The 19968-nt window shown below is 41.2% G+C and overlaps 2 protein-coding genes across 3 annotated transcripts in view; both read right to left on the bottom strand.

The window, feature by feature from the left end:
• Positions 1–13072, bottom strand: part of ADAMTS20 (ADAM metallopeptidase with thrombospondin type 1 motif 20) — a 134983-nt gene extending 121911 nt beyond the window's left edge. For both annotated transcript variants that reach the window (XM_074374995.1, XM_074374996.1), the window contains exons 1-2: positions 12712–13072; positions 11774–12135 (exon numbers count right to left, since the gene is read on the bottom strand). In XM_074374995.1, coding sequence (XP_074231096.1) covers positions 11774–12135; positions 12712–12802 — 453 coding nt within the window. In that variant the 5' untranslated portion in view covers positions 12803–13072. The remainder of the gene's footprint in view (positions 1–11773; positions 12136–12711) is intronic.
• Positions 13073–13937: 865 nt separating this feature from the next.
• PUS7L (pseudouridine synthase 7 like) overlaps positions 13938–19968 on the bottom strand; it is a 142676-nt gene continuing 136645 nt past the window's right edge. The window contains exon 13 of the transcript XR_006720266.2: positions 13938–14067. The gene's annotated coding sequence lies outside the window, so the exon portion shown is untranslated. The remainder of the gene's footprint in view (positions 14068–19968) is intronic.

Below are 19968 nucleotides of genomic sequence, written 5' to 3'. Positions count from 1 at the left end.
GAAAGTTATCTAACTCTAAAGTTATTAGAGACAATAACTTTGAAGTTGCTGCTTTAAATATGTCATTGCAAATGCCATATGTAAATCATGATTTTAACTGAATGATCACTAAAGCCATTTAAATGATTATGGCAATTATAGCCATAAATTTCTCTTTACGTTCATAGTTATGACCACATCAACATCTCCTTCACTGTTTTTACAGTTCCAAACCCTAAAACGTGGCTTGAGACATAGCAGGCACCCAATCTGTAGAAGTAAACATTTTGTAGCATGGTAAAATATCTGATTTTTCCTCCACATACCCTTTAGTAATCTTTTATTTTTTTCCTTAATAGTCTGAAGTTACGTTAGTTTAGGGACTTTTCTGAGATACAGTTACGTGATTGTGTTTTCTTTCAATGCTGAAAAGTAAAATGTTTAGGCACTCTTGGTGACATGATGTACTAATATATTAGGATTACACATTTTTAAAAAGCTTAAAAGTTCAGGAAATTCCAACAGATATACTGAAATTCTAGTATATAAAATAGAAAAGATATATACATATACATATGCATATACGTGTGTGTGTGTGTGTGTGTGTGTAAAGAATTGATCCATTTCTTGGGTACTTTTCTAGCCTACTATTCTCTAACATATTTCATTAATTCTACCAGGGCTCATTTTCCAAAAGCAACTCTAAGTCACTTATTTTCAATACATATCAAAATTCCAGCTTTCTTGGCTATCCCAGAAAAATAATTAACTACACATAGAAGTAACAAAGACGGTTTTTGAAACCTAAGTAAAGGACCCGTGGACAAAATCACTTTCTGCCTTTTCTAAAAAGTATGCTGAAGAGGGGAAATGTGATAGCATCCTGGTAAAAGATACAAACAGACACCAAGTGGCTTGTTACTCATCACAAAACTATTTTGAATAATGACACGTTTTCCCAAGCAATACTGGAAATATCTAAACCTTGGGAAATTTTTTTATATTCCTTTTGGATCAAAATCTGACTGTAGGATACTTCTGTTATCATGTTCCAATAAAACCCACACGTGGGCCCAGCCTGCACTCTCATGTGAGAGGTAAATACAGTTATAGCCAGACTCTGACATCATCTACTTTTGAGCAGTGCTAGGACACTGTAGCCTGCTAATAATATTGCCTTTATAACTCAAAGGTCTTTTCTTGAACAAAACCTTATGTTTTAAAATACTAAGTTCAAGAAAAAATAATTTGTCCTCAAAGGGATTTACCCATATTTACCAAAGAAGGACTTAAAAGTATTCTGCTTCCATCAATTTTTCTATAAGCCACCCCACTGCAGAAGATTTTCTGTTCAAATAATAAAAATATTAGAGTTTTGCCCAAAGGCTCCTAAGGAAACAATTTTTTTTTTCAACTTGGAAAGAAATCTGGTAAGGAATTGGAGGACTTAACAAAACAGGTGGCTCATAGAATTATATTTAGATCATGCTGTATTTTTAGCAACTTGCCTATCTGCAGAGGGGCAGTGCAATTTGATTCATGAGAAATACCAATCAAATTCCAAACTCTTTCTTTGGGTGACTAAGAAAAGGAATGTAGCTAGTTTCCACTTGGGCAAAGGGGTCCCCAATCCCTGGGAGCAACGATCTTCTATTTCCCAAGCCATTTTGAAAGGTAGTAAGTGATTATGTGACTGGTTCCAATTTCCTCTCCTAGGCCAAAACTTTTATGTCCAGAGGATTTTTATACAATTGTATTTCCAAAGTGTTCTTATTTCAGTATTGTGACATTCATTCATATATTTTTTCTAAGTATATGGCAAACACATGTACTGGAGCCACAAACAATAATGTACTCTCAGATTTTTATTAAAGGGTAAAAACAACAAGCACAAAATGTAAACCATTTGGACTCTTTTTCCAAACCATTTGCAGTTATTGCCTTGGCATTGGCAACTAGAAAACTAGTTCAAAATAAGGTACCACTGAACAAGGCAATGAGAGCCAAGATTGAAAATTTATTTTAGTAACGAATTGCTCCCAATTATTAATAAAATTGGATTTTCATTTAAGGACTGGATCACTGGTAATTACTTCCACGAAGACGAAAATGTTCCGTTGTTCAATCTTTAGTCGTACGTTATATGAGAATCAGTTTGACGCTATTTGTAGTAAGAAAGCCTGAGTATGAATCCTGGGTTTGACTCATGGAATCTCAGGCCAGCCACTTCGTATCTCAAACCTCAGTTCTGTGACTTGTATAACAAAATAGAAGTAACTCTATCCACCTAGTTTCCCGAGAAAGGCAATGTATGTTAAAATGGTGTCAATCACTATTTTGAAATTGAGTCTATGTTGACATTCTCCACTGAAAACATGGATGTTATAGCCAGCCCCACTTTCTACCTGAAGCGGACTCTAAGTGTTATATAATAAAAGATTATGAAGATTAACTGTGAGGTTCCTTTTTATTGGGGGGTACTCAGTTCAATACAAAAGGTTTTTTTAAGGGACAGACTGGGATTTCGAAATTTGTAGATACTGACAGGTATATTTAGAATAGATAGACAAGATTATACTGTATAGCACAGGGAAATATATACACGATCTTGTGGTAGCTCATGGTGAAAAAATATGAAAATGAATATATGTATATTCATGTATAACTGAAAAATTGTGCTCTACACTGGAAATTGACACAACATCGTAAACTGACTATAACTCAATAAAATAAAATTTTTTAAAAAAAGGTTTTATTTCCCCCTGACAGCTCCTCATTCTAACACCACTGATCATGCCTTGGAAATAGTGTTACACAGAAGCATACACTGAATGAATGAATCAGTGATATGAAGACAATGTAATTGGCCCCAGAAGCCTAAAGCAGAAGATTCATTGTAAGATTTCTGAAAAGACGAGTCTTCTCTCCTCTGGCAGCATTCTTTACTCCCCATCCCACAGGACAACTCCAGATCTCCAATGTGAACGTGAGAGGAAACACTACTGATGCTCAACTAAAAAGACACTGCTCTCTCACCACGTCTTTGCCCACAATGAACAAGAAAATAAGGCAGACTTCTGCACTTATCTACCCAAGATCTATGTGGCCAAATGACTCAGCTCCACGGAGAGTGTCCTGGCCACACCAATAGCAAGGAGTAAATTCTGTAACATCTCGCTTTCGTGTAGTTACTGAGGTGTTTCTGAAGTCATATGTACGCACTAAAAGTGGAGAGAACTGTCAGAGCAATCACCACGTTCTCATGGGGTCTGGGTAGTGGTTCCCAGGACAGCCTCTGCCATCCTCTTACTAAAATATCTGCAAAGACATAAAGCCTGAAGTCATTAGAACAGTCAGAAATTTAAAACAATAAGAAATCAGTAAGAACTATTCTGTAGGTATATAACGGAAATATGTTCATGACACATTGTCAAAATGTTATAAAACAACATCACTTAACAAAGATACATATAATATCTACAGGAACATGCACCATACACCTGCCAGACCATCTGTTATCTTTATAGCATGTATTTTCCTAGTTTCTCTTTTAATTTGTTTACAGTTATTTTGACATATGGCACTCCCCAGTGAGTATTTAAGCAAATATCAACTTTTTCACTTGTTGTGTCTCCCTTTGTACTTTTCCCTAAAGGTTATAATCTATTGTAATTTTGCTCTCCTTTAATACAGCTGGAATTGGTTTGAATTCGGTTTACCAGTAAGATGAGGATCCAACATGCCGCGTTTACTCATAGAAGATTCTTGGCATTCCCAGATTTAACATAACTGCCATTTAGGTTTTGGTAACTGTCACGGGAAACTAATTTGAAGCCATTATCAAAACTCGATCTGCCATCAGAAGTCAACCAAGTTCTTGAGAAATGTTACTGTCAGAGAAACATGAGCCTGGACTAAAGAAGCCTTGACTGCTTTTGTTGTAGGGTAACCCACAGATCCTCAGTTACCCCAGCATTCCTGAAGTGCCCTTCCCGCCCCACAGAGAGTATACTCCCCAGAATCTGTTTTAGATGTGGCCGTGGAGGAGGCTGGGCAAGACCCTCCCAGAGAGCAGAATCAGGGGCCTTGGTGACTGGACTTTTCCCAGAAAGATGAATAGAGGAAGATAATAAAGGAACTCTCCTCCTGCAGGGGTAGTGGGTCTCCACAGTCCCTCTCCAGATGAAGTTCCAAAACTGCTATAAATCACTGACTAGACGGTGTCCCCCCTGCTCGGTAGGAAATTAAGATTGAGATTACAATCATGCTTATGTTGGTTTGGGGGAGGTGCAGATAATTTGCATTTTTTTTAAAACACCTTTATTGTGGTATGGTTCTGTACAGTGAACTGCACACATTTCAGGTGTATACTTCGATGAATTTTGATAGATGTCTACACCCATGAAACCACCACTACAATCAAGGTAGTTATCATTTCCATCATTCCCCAAGAGTTGCAATTTTCGAATTCACAATTTATCCCTTCCCACCCTGATAATTTGCCTTTTAATTCATTAGTTGCTGAACCATGAAGCGACACAACTGGACTTTATGGATGAGATGATGCATTAGCCAGAGATCCTGGCCTTTGAGCAGAAACAGTGCCCCTGCAGGGCTGTCTGTCTCCTTGGAAACAAGATGAGTATGTCTGATGTGCAAGAAGAGAGGAGCAAAGGGACAGGTGGTGAGCAGAGGACAGCCTACAGGAAACACTGTTGGTGACCACCAGTATCTATTCTCCTCTCTTCCCAGGGGCAGAGCACTGCCCCTCATTTTCTAGCCCTCTGAACCTAGGTAGAACCAGGCAATTGGTTTTCACCAATAAAATATACATAGAAGTGGTGTGTGTCACCTTGGGATTGAGGCATTCAAGAGCTGGTGTGCCTTCTCTGTGCTAATTACTGCAGTAACAAAGCATTGATGGAGCTCATGAACATCCTTGATTAATAGATTTAATGCTGTTGTAATATGGACATTACTGCACCACTGATATCTAACAGGGGCTGGTAAAAAAACAAATGACTGATAAGCATTTGTTGAGAAAGAATGATCTGTTTCTTCCTCTGAATATTAGTATGACTCAGACAGCTTAATTAAGATTAATTTTGTGGAAAGTAGCAGTTATAAGCTAAAAAGAAATAAAGCCATAAGTAACCAGGGTGCAGTGTAAACCGCTTTTAAATGAAGCAATAAATGGAACACAGTTAACTCAGATATTTGAAAAAGATTTAATCTGTACAAAAGTTTTTAAATATGTCCAGCTACTTCAACTAAAATGGATAAAAATAATTTGGCTGCACTGAATTCTAGAGAAGAGCTAACCTAATTACACGGACATATTCATAAAACTTGCTTTAGCTCATTCATACATGCATTGAGCATTTCTACGTGCTGTACTGAGTGCTGAAATAAATACAGCTATCATTCCCTTACTTACAATCTCTAAATGATAGAAATATGGACAAATAACCACATTCAATACACGATGTATAAAAAGTCTAGTGGTAGAATGAAGGTAGGACTGCTCAGCTCTTTCCAGAGAAGATCAGGGCGCAGACAGGAAGGCTCAGGATGGATTTGGAAAGATGAGTAGGAGTTTAAGGGAAAGGACATTTTAGACAAAGAGTAACTATAAATTCAAACAATTATGGAAGATTAAAGCCAACCTATGATAGAATAAAACAGATGTTTCTAGAATAAGTATCTCTTTCTCCTCACCTCCTTCTGTGATAACCTTTCTTGGTTAATGGCTAGAGGATCACTCAGTCATTTAAGTCAGAGTCATTAGGACCATTTTGTTCATCTTCTCTTCTGGTCCAAAATTCTAGTGGGTCTCCTACAAGGTTGCTTAACGTCAGCACTGTTGACATGGTGATAATCCTTCCGTTGTAGGAGGCCATTCTGTGCCTTGTGGGATGTTTAGCAGCATCCCTGTCTTCTTTCCTCCAGATGCCAGTAGATTCCCCTGCCCCCTGCACCGCTGTGACAGCCAAAAGTATCCATCCCCAAACACTGCCAAGTGTCCCCTGGGGGAAAAAAACTGCCCCCAGTTGGGACTCTCTGGTCTACAGAGTGCACCTTCCATAGGCACCCAGCTCTTCTTTGCCACTGAAGCCCCATATTCCAAGTGGCCCATCCTCCTTGCCCACGGTAGACTACAAGAGTGGTCTTCCCAGCCGCTTGCTGCCTCCCCTGCACCCCGCGCAATGGTGCACAAGAGGAGGCCCCTCCTAACACAGCCAACTAACCCACGTTTACAGCTCAAGCCCTCACTCCTTCACAATGAGTTTCCGGCCTTGACCTGACTTCAACCTCCTTCCCCCACGCCTCCCAAGCCACCTACTTTTCAGCTGCAGAGACCCACAAGAAGCCCTTGAATTTTCATGTCTCCATACATTTATTCATCCCCCAGAGTTCGGTTGAGAAGCCTCCTCCAGCCCAGGTCAACTCCCTTAATCACCCCTTCCTTGAAGTTCACCCAGCACCCCCTGGACTTCTCCGTTAACAGCTTTTTAACAGACTATTTTCATTGAGCGTATATGTGTGCCTGTTGTCACTACCTGGTGGCCCTGAGAATGCTGAGCATAACTGGCCAAGGGTCCCAACCACTGAGCTTTGAACTCCGTCAGTGTTCGTGCCCCAGCTGAGTCTCCCACGCACCACTCCAGGCAGGAACTGAGTGTGGCAAGGTTACTGAGAGGAAACTCATTCTTACGAGGCAAGGGACCCTTCCCCCAGGCAAATCTGGCTTGAGGTGGGCTTCGCTGAACCTTGTTTAGAAGGCCCAGCAGCCAAGGACCCAACATCTTTATCCTTTCTTCAGCTGTTTCAGCCTTCACTGCTCTCTCCGTGTCTCCAACATAGGCACGTTTACTCCCATCTTGCCATCTGCTTCTTGGAAGACATAGGCTAACACTCGAATGTTGAAAGTAGAGGCGTAAGAAATTCTCCCTAGTGCTGTCTGAGTACTTAACTGAGCGTGGGAATTGCCAAAAAGGGTCCTTCGGAATTTGGATGAATACGGAACGGCAGGTGAAATGATCTGACGCTCTATTACTTCTGGGCATATAGGAAGTTTAGAAAGTAAAACTAAACCATTCCAAGAAGATGAAAACCAGAAAGGACATTATCGATAGTTTCCGTACGGTTAACTCCTGTCCGAACAAGAAGTTTCTAGAGCACCTCGATCATCAGTCATCTGAGGGCATTCGCGCCTTGACAGGCTGCAGGATGGTTCACAGGAGAAGCTTCAAAACAGCGCACACAACCCCTGCGGGCTGCTCTGTGAGAATGCTGCATAAGCCAGATGCAGTGTCTGGTTTTAGGACATCTGGAAACTCTTTCTTTCCACCAAAAAGACAGCATCACTTCAAATCCCACCAAGAAACAGTGAAGTTAATTGTCTAGGTGGCCAGGTCAGTCCCTGAGGGCCTTCGGAAGAAGGGAACCCACCAGGTAATGGGGGACAGTGAGGAGACACAGGGGTCGTTGGAAACAGCCTCAGTACACTTGATACATCCCACCCTGACACGTGTATGCCAGAAATATTACAGCTTATGAAATACCGACCTCTACTCGGATAAGAGCATATCAGCATTGTGAGAAGATGGACACCATGACCCACGAAAACAAAGTTTAGAGCTGAGGTAGGGATATAAAGACCTGATAAGTGAATATTCTGTGACAGTTTCTCAATGGACTGAAAACAGTCTGGCCATTACATTACTTACAGGTAATTTTATGATTTGGCTCTATATTCTCATCTACTGTAGATTTTAGAAATGTAAAAATAAATACGTTTGAATCATGCAATAAATACTGAGACTTACAAGAAAGAAAAATTACAGAGAAGGAAAGATCAGAGGAGCAAAAGTTATACACACATGAAACAGAAAATTTCTGGCAGACTCTCTGCTCCTTTTGGTTCTTGGACCCAAAGCACTTAAGAAAACTAAACAACACAAGGCATGGTTCAGTGAGTTCGTGAAAGAGAAAAACACGTGAATACTAAGACTTCTAGAAGTAGAAAAAAAATTCACTGTATAGGAATTAAAAGAAAACATTAGTTCATATGTTTGAGGTTAATGCAATTTGATGGAACCAACACGTGTGTTGTGGTGTCGATTTTTTTTTAAATGGTTGTATGCACAGAGATATTTGAAAGATATTAATGTTTTTTATTCCCGTCCTCTAAAAGTCACATTCCTCAGCAGCCGCCAGAGAAAGGAGAGGTAGATGCTACCTCAGGTGGGACGATGGACAGGTTATCGGTCAACTGTAAGAGATGGGAAAGGGGAACTCGGTGGATTCTGGGAAGAAAAGAGTGATGGAGGCAAAGGAAACAGTTGGAAAGATGCATGTGCGAGGACCTCTCCTCCGGGGCAGGGGGGCGGTTAAGGTCCCAGAGACAGAAGGCACGTTAGATGGTGGAGGGGGACTGCCAAGAGAAATGCTGCAGCATGCTATGTGGTATCCAGGGAAGGGACCTCTGACAGCCCCCACACACATACACACCAAAATGAGACGTGCCGCAGAGTCTGGCAAAGAGAGGACTTTCATATGCCATGGAGGGTTTCAGACCCTTAGAGGGGAGATTACCAATGGTGTCACCAAACCACTTTACGTGGAGAGGATGCACAGCAGGAGCTAAGTGACCCTATGTCGAGGGCTGCCCAAGGCGTCGGCCACACAAGAAATCAAATAGATGCTGCAGCTGAGCTCAGAGGGGTATGCCGCACCAGTCTCCAGCCCAGGGGACAATGAGTTTGTGAAGCCCAACTGAACAAAGAAAAGCCATGAGTTCTCAGGCCCAGAGTTCAGCTGTTGGGGCCAGGAAAATGCACAGAGACTAAGCCACAAAGGACATCGGAGACTACAGGACCTGGAGGACAGTGTATTTCCCTCCTTCCTCCCAAACAATACAAAGGCCTCAGAACATTTTACAGCCCTGTCTGGGGTCAGTTTTCATCAATGGTCAGCATTTGCTTGACTCCAGCCATGTGTAAGACAATACATGTTAGTGGGAAAAAATGAGGAAATCATGTGCTCATTCAATATATTCAGGAAAAGCATTTGATTAAGTACAACATCCATTTATGATTCAAAGCAAAACTTAAAGCAAAGAGCAACTAGAAAAAGAGAACTTCTCTAAGTTAGTAAGACTGTCTCTAAAAATCCTTCGGTAAATCTCAACTTGAGTGTTCAATGGACCGACAGAGATCAAAGCTGGGTCGTTACAGCCACATATGCGGTCACAAAGGTAAGCTGGGAAGCGAACATGACCAGGGCTGGAGGTTAGCATTGTATCGAGGCTGATCTGCAAGAACTAAGCTGGTCCAAGCTGTGGGTAATACAACTTTACCCGGATCTAAAGACTAATCTGAGACTAGAAAGAGGAATCTGATGTAATAACAAATGGACTCCAACACCCACCAGAAGTTCTGCTATTTGAAGAAGCTGTTTTTCTAAAGAGTGTTAATGACAGAGTTGAGGTAGAGATAAAACACACAATCATAAATATATAGCTAATATCTGCTATAGTGCTGATATCAAAAATGAGAAAAATCAAAGAAACATCACTAATATTATTAGGGATTTAGATTCATAACTGGTCATGATCACACTTCTAAAAAAATGTTTAGATCCTGGTACCTCTATTATTTGCTGTATTACTGGAAAATTTCTATCTCTGCCATGAGTGATGTCCTTTACGCAGCCTTGCAAATACAAAGAAATTAAGATATAACTGAGTTACACAGGCATGAAAATGTGTTTTTAATCGTTAAATCAAATTAAACTGATAATATCAATAAGTCTATCAAAAGCGAAGTGCACAGGTAAATCAAACTAATGATGCATAGTAACTAGACAACTGACACAGTGACAGGAACGGAGGAGCTCCTGTGAAGACTTCAAACAGCTTCAACGGTTTCCTGATTTCAAAAAGGGGATACTGAATAATAATTTGAACTACGCCAATGTTATAAATCAACATGAGACATATCACTCCTAATAATGCTTCCCATCTGGAATGTTTTCCATGCCTTAAATATTAAATCAGGAAAATGAATTGACCATGACAAATCTGTGGTAGTAAATCTAGAAGCTTCCAGGCAAACTAAACATTTTGAAAGGTTCTAGAAAGGAGAATATTTTTCTTTCCTTCGGTGTGTAGATGGCTGTGTAAATACGAGTGCGCTGCTGCCATTCTGATGATGTAAGCATTCTACAGTTACCCACACCAGAAAAGAAGACTGTCCCAGGGATTCCATGTATGTATGTCTTGACAAGCTCAAGACAAAAGCATGGAAAAAAGCAAAGAGATTTTTCAAATTTACTTAGTAATGACCAATGCTCACATCCAGGAAGACATCTTACGTCAATTAACCTGAGAGGAAGTAGTACATTTGGCCTAGAGAGAACTGTTACCAATGTTCTACTTAATCAAAAAATAAACAGTGTTGATGTTCTGAAACTCTTTTAAAATTTGCCCAACAAAAGCTAGAATACTTGGGAAGGACACTAGAATCCCTTAGCCAAATTCTTAGTTGTTTCTTCTTGAACGTGTGTTTATCAGGAGTTAATGATGAAGTGAGTTCATATCTGTTTGACATAAGCATTCTCAACCAGGGGTTCCATGGACTCGATGGGAAAGTGTTAACATCTTTATTTTCCTTAACCTCTGGTAATGAACATTTCCTTCAGTTACGACTGTAGGTAAAACCACAGGCACTGTGACTTTGTTGGTAATAAAATAATGGTTACTTTAACTCAAATGTGATTCAAAGCTATCTGGATTGTTCACACTCGCTACCACTACAAAAGTATGTAAGTAAGCCCCGCCCCAAGAGATATTATGTAAAGCATTAATAAAGAAGGATGTATTATGACACCACAAATTCTAATATTTGTAACACTTTGATTACTGTTAATATTTTAAAGGAGGCCAATTAAATAATATGTATGTTACTTTACTTCAATCATGCTGAGAAGAGGTCCTGGGATTCCCCCAGCATGCTGAAAAAGTTCACGGCAAAAAAAAAAAAAAAAAAAAAAAAAAAAATTAGAACCTCTCTGTTTCGGAGAGAGAGAAACAAACCACATAGAACCCAATATTCTATTTCGTTTCCTCTGTCCGCAATGAGGCTTTTACAAAATCCTCATCTTTTACCCTTGTCACTTTAATGATCATTTCTCATTTGCTGGATCAGATGAGACACTCTACATTTTTACACAGGCAGATTCAACCTCTTCCGTAACTTGTACTTCACAGATTAATGGCCATCCCCATACTATCAAAAGACAAAAAAACCAAAAAACTTCCTTTTCAAACCTTTTCATTGCATGTGTTTTCTTTCTCTTTTCCTCCTATCATTCTAAATTCAAACAGCTAGGTTAAGCAAATTCAGGGGAGTCTGCCTCAATAGATGGTCCAAAATGGGTGTGTCTGTGGGAAATAGCCTGCCCTCCGGCTGGAAACCACAACCACACCTCCGCAGGGCCACTCCCGGACTCCCTGACTTGCTCGGCATCTGTCACTTTCGAGCAAGAGTCTCTCAGCTTTGCACAGAGAAGGGCCAAGCTTGCCCAGCAGGGAATGACGTCCTGATCTTCCGCTCTCCCCACTGCAGGAAGGCGTAGCCTCTGGCCTGGCTTCATCTAGGTGTTAATCTCTCGGGTAGCCCACTCTGATCTCTTGGGTCACCCTCCGGCCACTCGGGAAAAGCCAAACCCAGCTTCCTGCACGAGCAAGACCGGATCCCAAGAAAATGCCAAGGGACCCGAGGGCGCTTACCAGGCCTCCACAGAGGCTGAAGACGGCTGTGTGATCCTCGCGAGCGTTGACCTGGCCGCGGTAGAAGCAGTGGCGGAGGTCTGGGGGCGCCGCGCTGCGCTCCTCGGCCCTGCGCTCTGGGGCTCCCAAGTGCACCTCGGTGTAGCCGGCAGCCAGGAAGGCCGCGTCGGCGCTCAGGTTCAGCTGGAAGAGCTGCCCGTAGGCGCGGATTCGGTAGTGGGTCCTGAGCGGCGTGGGCTCCGGCGCCTCCGAGCTGCGCTTCCTGCGGCTGAAGTGGTGGCTCTGCGGGAACACTTCGCCGAACTCATTGACCCGCGCGGGGGTCACCACTTCGTAGGAGGCCAGTGTCCTCACCAGGGCTTCTGCAACCACAGCGAGACGGCCGTTGAGCCCCCACCCCTTTCCAGCTTCCCAGCCCCAAACTTCTGCAACCAAACGTCCCCGCCGAAGGACCGAGGCCCCGGGTCCCCAGACCCGGGGAGGGGGGCGCGACAAATAGACACATGCTGGGGAGTGCGCGCGCGCACACACGTGCGCTCTGAGTGTGCCTGCCTGCTTTCCCACACCCCCGACCCGCTCCACGCTTCCCAAGCGGGGACCCCGCCACTCGGGGCCCTCAGCAGCCACCTCCTTCCCGCGCCCCTCTTCACCTCCCGTCCGTCGCCAACTCGTGCCCCGCGGGCGCCCTCGCCACCCTGCCCCACGCACCCCCACCGCGTGGTCCCCGGAGGGAGACGGGTCCCCTGCGCGCGATTCCTCGAAACCCGGCGCAGCCGCAACCTCCGGGGATGTCTGGGGCTGACTGGTCCCGGAGTCCCGAGAGCCCCGGCAAGGCCGGGGTTCCCCAGCGGGCTGAGCCGCTCCCCCGCCTCCGTCCGCAGGTCCCCCTCGGGCCCGCGCCCCACCCAGCTGCTGAAGGCGCCCCGCGGTGACCTTACCCTGCCTGGGGTGGAAGTGAACTTCCCAAGACCTGGTGATGAAGAGCGAGAGCTGGTAGAGCAGCCCCGTCAGCCACTTGGCCACCCGCATGGTTCCACCGGGGGGATCCCAACCCGGGAGGCCAACCCGAGCCGCCCGCCACCCAGCCGGCTTCCCCGCGCTCCGCTGCCTCTCCTCCCCCTCGCTCGGCGCCTCAGCAGCCTCCGGAGCAGCAGCCCCGGCCCGGGGCCGGCCCGTCGCGCCACACCGCCAGCCTCCGCTCCCTGAGCCGCTGCTTCATCGCCCCGCAGCCCCGCAGCCCCCGGCTCGCTCTCGCCAGCCTCGCTCCGCTTCCTGCGCCCGCACTGCCCTCAGAAGCCCTCTCCTCAGTCCGGCTCAGGCGCGAGGACTCGACCTAGCAGGAACGGTGCCAATATAGCCACCCCGGGCCGGGCCAGCGCGGGGGAGAGCCCGCCCCCAGGGTCCGGGCCCGCCAATCAGCGGGAGGCGCGGGCCGCCCCCAGTCCCCAGCCGCAAGCCGAGTGCGGTCCCCGCGGGCTCCCGCTGTGGGCGTGCAGCTTGGTGAGCAGCCCGAGGCCCAGCTGGACACCATCCCGGTAGCCGTAAAACCCAGAACTGATACAAGTTGCGCGGCCGAGGTCCAGGTAGGTGATGGGTGTGTGAGGTTTTAGTTCTTACAATGAAACGCCAAACATCAGATGGAAAGTTTCTGTTTTATGTGTTTTATGGTCCTTTTAGGCTTCTCAAACAAGGCACAGTAAGCTTGAGCGGGAAATTCCTGCAGGCAGAGGATGCTACCAATGACGCCTATTGGCCACGTCTCATTTGCAAGGGACCCTGTGTACCCGAGGAATTGCTGGGGGTGTTGGAGGAGCAAAAAGCAAAACCTAGTCTGCAATCAGCAAACACTTCTGGGTGAGAATTTCTGTCAGTTGACTAAAGAAATTCGAGAAAAAAGGATCTCAACCGCCAAGGTTTCGGTAACTTATTGTGATTTTTTAATATTCATTTTGTATTTATTTTTGTATCAAGCCCCCCCACCCCCAAAATTATATAAATATTAAGTCACACAAAACTTGCATCTGACCCCTGCCTGTGGGCCATTGTTTTTATGAGACTTTCTGCTGGTAGTTTTACAGTATTCATATGCCCTTTGTTTATAATATCCAAATGACCCCATGTGTCCACAGTTATCTTCCTCAACAATTATTGTAGCTCTGAATCCAGTTGTGTTATCCTGTATCCGTTAAATTGGATAAACTTCAGTGGCAGCAAAAAGCAATCATCATTTCAGAACTCCTTTCTCATTGTCCAAATGCACCTGTTTGATTTGCAGTTTCCATAATTGCTTCTCTCTATAACAGGTATGGGAGAAAAAAGAGAAAGGAAGTGATCAGAGATTTCTGAGATCCAGCCAAGGGAGAGAAAGAATATAAGTATAAAAAGTAAATTATATGGGTAACTCTTCACAAACACAAAGGAATACACTCTCAATTTAGTCCTTGGCTGCCCTTTCTCCTCTGAGCTCTCAACAAGGAAAATTCTGTTCACTTTGAGCTGACCTCTCCCGACAGGCTTTTGTACCGTGCACTTGGTCCGCCTGTTGCTCACCACAAATGTGGAACAAGCTTATCTGTGGAAGGAGAGTTTAATCTACTTTTGCCAAGGTAATGACCCAGCTTGGTGATGGAAATCCCTCCACAGTCAGTCCCCTCTTTGGTACACCTTGCTCACAAGTGTCACTTTATTCGTCACAGAATTACAGACTTCTTGTGGTGCTTCTCTAAGTTAAGCCTACTGTTACTCCAAGCGAAACAAAAATGGACTTTACCCGCACCTGTCTATTTAGTGATTACTTTCAGTGCACTGTCATTTAGAGTCAGTTCAACTATGCTGCATCTCTGAATGCATCCTTCCATTAGAAGCCATGCCTTCCTTCATACAAATAACAGAAAATCAGATTGCACCTGTTTAACTGGCTATCTGGACTACTGACTGCAGAAAAAATAGATGTTTCATTTCCATCACAGAATGTCTGTAACTCAAAGTAGCATTTGCAATGGAGTATTTGATTTGCATCCTCTCCAACTTTTTGGAAACACTGCTCTAAGAATAGGGCTGTTTTTTCTTGTTTTAAAGAAATGGGAAGATGTGTATGATGTGTATTTTATGTCTTTATAATCTTTACAGTGTTCAGGAAAGAGCATTATTTCCTTCATTTTGTAGAAGGTAAATGTTATACTCTCATATAGTATATAAGTAGCTAAGCTGGATTTCCACAAATCCTTTCTGACACCAAAGTCTTTTCATTATACTAGACTAGAAATGTTATGATAGCCACATTGTCTCTCTTCCTTTCTCCTTCCCTACTAATAAAAATGTCATGAATAAGGCAATCTATGCCATTTAAATCTGGCAATTTCTTCACATTGACAATTACAACTACCATGTATGGAATTTTTTTGACATACTGAGCACCATACAAGGGACTTCAGAAAGGTTACCTCATTTAATTTATGCATTCCCCCATGAGACTCAGAGAAATTGAGTAATTCACTCCAGATCACCTATCAAGCTAGTCTCAAATCTCATTAGTTTCAAATTCCATACTTTTTAAAAGAAGATTGTATTCTTCATATCAGCTCAAATCTCATGCAGCACAGTTGTAACCAGCAACAACTCAGAAAATGAAAGCCATAATTATATCAAATGTAATTTTTAATTTTAATTTCAACAATTATTATTATAAACACAAGCTATACTATGAGGCTGGCACAGTGTGGAGAAAATAATTCCAGCCTTGCAAAGCAGGAATATGCACACTATACTCAAGATAGTCTTTGTTTTATAATCTTAATTCTACCATAACCAGTTGTATACATTTCAACAATTTACCCGAACTCTGTAGGCCTACTCTTTGTCAACTGCAGAATAGAAGCAATAATAGTAATCTCAGGCAATTGCTAAGATGATTACATGAGATAATACAGATAACACACTGGCGTAATATTGGACAAAATATGTGTTCAATACATGTTCATGCTGATTCTGATTTTTATTACTTTACAGTGGGGGACTGAATATTCATACCGAAAGGTAGGAGGTAGGTTGATCATTCTTCACTATTTACGTGAGACTGGGGAGTTTCCTGAGATGCAAAACTTCCAGTGCTAACGCTTGGGATGTCCTGGGTGAACTGGGATGAATGGTCACTGAAGTTCAGGGTTCTCAACTAAGGCACGACTGACTTGTGTGGCTGGTGAACCTTTGTTCTAGGGGGCTGCCTTGTGCATTGTAGGTTGTTTGTGCTTCCTTGGCCTCTAATGAGTAGAGACTCATTCCATGCTGGTAGTGGCCCACCCCTTTCGTGACAACCCAAAATATTTCCAGACATTGTCAAATGTCCCCTGGGAGCCAGTTGGCCCCAGTTGAGAACCACTGACCTACAGGTAGAGAGTTGGAAAGTGGTAAATACACAGAAATGGGATGTTTACAGTTGATGTTTCATTTTTAATTACAAATGGCCAATTGTTTAGTAGAAACTCTTTATATATTGTAGCAGATGTGGAAAATTATTCGTCATTGTAATTAAAATGGTACAAGCTGTGGTCATTGTGTTGAACATGTTTTAAGCATTATTGTTTGCAGTATGCAGTATGCATTTACAGGAACACGGAGAAGACTAAAACTCCTCTGCTCAAGCACTTGTTAAGTTATGTTCCAATTGTCTACCATCAGTATTCATCATATTTTTATGCTTTTTTGAATGCCTGATAATTTTTTATTGGATGTCACACATTGTGAAAAATTATCTTTTGGGGCAATAAATATATTTGTATTCTTATAAATCTTCTTGAGCTTTCTGCTTGGATGCAGTTAGGTTTCTTGGAAATAGATCCTTTCTGATCCTGCTTGTAAAGTGTATTCAGCAAGAGTGAAGCAGTGCTCAATACAGGAATAATTATTTTCCACTACAGAGGGGAAGACCTGTCTGTTCTCATGACCCAACGCTCATGAATGGAGAGGTCTTCCAGTCTGGTTAGTGGGAACAGACACTATTTCTAAACCTGTAAGAGCCAAGGGCACTGTTACTTCTAATCCTTTCAGGTGATTCTTTCCCTTTTCTTGTGGAATTTCTTCACATGTATATGCACTATTTTTAAAGCCTGGAATACTTCATATTGTCCAAGTATGGTGAGAAAATCAACTTAAAAGATGAATATTGCTGCCATACATCAAAATAGTTAACCTTCTTCTCCTGGAAATTATTTTAAAAAAAGAAGAAGAAGAACTCCAGCATGATATAACAGTTAACATAAACAAGTGAAGTAGAAGTCAGGAGAATGAAATAAAAAAATATTCAGAAAGGACCAAGAAGACACAGTAGGGACCCAAGTAACATCAGAAGGAAAAAAAAAAAACTGTCTGAAGATAAATGTTCCCTCTGTTTTGTGAAAGCTGTAGTCCTTTTGCGGAACATCAGAGACTGAGTATGTGAGCAGGTCCGTTAGCAGGCGTTCTCCTGGACCATGTTTTGTCCATAGAAGCAGAGGACGTAGGCTATGCAAATAATGCCAGAGAGAAGCCAGAGCTATAGGAAGCTTTCTCTTCTGCGACAGAAATTCCAGTTAATTCAAGGATGACTTTTTTTTTTTTAAAGATTGCACACAATAAATGCAAATGTACTATAAGAAACAAACTGGAGAAGAGTATCAAAAATTACCTACAGTTGAAAAAAAAAACACACCAGAAAAATCTTACTATGGAGCAGATAAAAGTTGTGACCATATTGCCATGAATTATAAAAAAATGAAGAGATTACCTTTGAAATCAGACCTCAAATCAGAAACATAGGAACACTACCCAATAATAAAAAATAATAAACATGAAACAACATGGATGAACCTCAAAAACAGATCGTAGTGTTCCATTGTCCGGATATACCACAATTTGTTTATCTATTCATCTGTTTATGGAAATTGGGTTATTCCTAGGTTAAGGCCACTATGTATAAAGCTGATATGAATATTCAAGTATAAGTCTTCTCATAAAAATATGTATTTATCAGATAAATATCTAGGAGTGGAATTACAGGGTTGTATGAAAAGCGTATGTTTAGCTTTATAAGAAGCTGCTAACCTTTTACCTATAATGGTTGTACCATTTAATGTTCTCATCAGTAAGAGATGAGTTCACTTTCTCCACATCCTTACCAATATGGGGAATCATCACAGTCTTTAATTTTGGCCATTCTAGTGGTGTACAGTAGTAACACACTATTTTATTTGTGTTTCCCTGCTGACTAGTTTTGTAAAGGATTATTTCACGTGCTTATTGGCCATTTGTATATCTTCTTGTATTAAACACCTGTTCATATTTGGATCACATTTTCTGCAGGTGGTTTCCCTTTTACTATTATTATTATTATTATTATTATTATTATTATTATCATTATCATTATTATTATTATTATTCAATTTTGAGAATTCTTTGTATACTCTTGGGAAAAGTCCTTTGTCAGATATCTGTTTTGCAAACATTTTTTCTACAATCTGTGACTTGTGTTTTTATTTTAACAGCATATATTGAAGAACAAAAGTTTTAAATTAAAAAAAAAGAAATATAGGAATTCAGGAAAGAGATAGAAAAACAAAAGAAAGAAGGGAAATATGATCTAGAAAAACTCAAGAAAGAAGTAGAGCAGGGAAGCATCGTAACCAAATAAAAACAAAATTGAAAAGAGCATGAGACAGAGTAGAAAATATGAAAAAAAATAAAGAATACAGAAAAATGGGAAAAGTGACCACATTAAAATAAAGAAAAGAAGGATGGATTAGGGGAAAAATAGAAAAGATGTGTATTAGAGACCCACATACATGTATTTGGAGTAGTCCCTGAAGAAAAAAGAATCAAACCAATGAACAGAAAAAAATTGTTAAAGTTATAATTCAAGAGTGCTTTTGTTGATATAAAAGACCTGAATCTATACATTGGAAAGACACACTGGGTACAAAGGAATTGCCCAAGAATGGTCAACATCAAGGCATTTTCTAGTAAAGTTATTGAGATTTAAAAATAAAGAATTTTTTCCCAGTCAGACAAAATAAATATCATTTATGAGGATAAAACAAGTAGGTTATATTCATATTTCACCGCAGCAACAGTCAACATCACGAGACAATGAAATGACATCCTTAATATATATATATTTAAGGAAAGAAAATGTAAGCCAAGGATGGTGCCCAGCAAAGCTGCCTTCAAGTACAGACAACAGACAAACCATTCTGAATATGCGAGAACTCAGAGAATATTTTCCTGGAGGCCAGGGTGCAGACAAACAAGAAATGGGTAAATGATGGCGAAATGAGTGATGGTGAGCTTTGAGTAATTTTAACCTAGAGCTAAGACTGAAATAAATATTGAGTAACAGAGCAGAATGAAAATTTTACAGAATAAAATGAAAAATAAAATATAAATATGAAAAAAATAACAAAAACAGAAGCAGGTTCTTACAGAGGAATTTTTCAAATAATTCTCACGTCAAGTAGAAAACCCAATTATATACTGAAAAATTATTTTAGAAAATCAGCAATAATAAAAAAGCTATACATCTGAACATCGGGGTAGAGATACAAGAGGACTAAGGAGAAAATGTATAACCTTAAAATCTTAGATCACTTTAAAAAAAGAATGAAAAATTAATTTAGCAAATAATTCAAATACTGTTTAAAAAAAAGGAGAACAGAATAAAGGAATTAATAAAGATGCAAGCAGAATGAAAGAGTTAGAAAAAAAAACTTACAGACCCTCAAATTATACTAAAGATAATGTGTTTAACTGACTGGTGGGGAAAAAAATGTCACAGAAGTAAAACTCAAAAGTCTACTTGAGAAGTTAGTCTGTAAATATGCAGAGCTTAAAATAAAAAGTGACATTATCCTAGTGACAACCTTTTTTAAATTTGTTTTGGTTTTTGTCACAGGTGATGAGGGTGAGGTTCCAAGAAATAGAATTAGACATCTTATTTTTGGTTCATAACTGAGAGGAATAAAAAGTAATAACAACTTTTACAACAGTACTACTAAGTAACAAAACTAAGAAATAATAAATAGCAAAAGCTGCGTGTGGAAAGATTACACCACGGTGCCCAGGATGGTGTTCTTGGACGGTAGATCATAAGTAATGCATAGTCTTCACTTTTATCTACAATGAGCATGTATTCCTTAAGTAATAATAAAAGTTGATTCCCTATATCA

This window comes from Camelus bactrianus, chromosome 12, assembly GCF_048773025.1.
Source record: "Camelus bactrianus isolate YW-2024 breed Bactrian camel chromosome 12, ASM4877302v1, whole genome shotgun sequence".
In the NCBI taxonomy this organism is placed as follows: domain Eukaryota; kingdom Metazoa; phylum Chordata; class Mammalia; order Artiodactyla; family Camelidae; genus Camelus; species Camelus bactrianus.
Note: the sequence above shows the minus strand (reverse complement) of the source record. Positions and strands in the feature narration are given on the sequence as shown.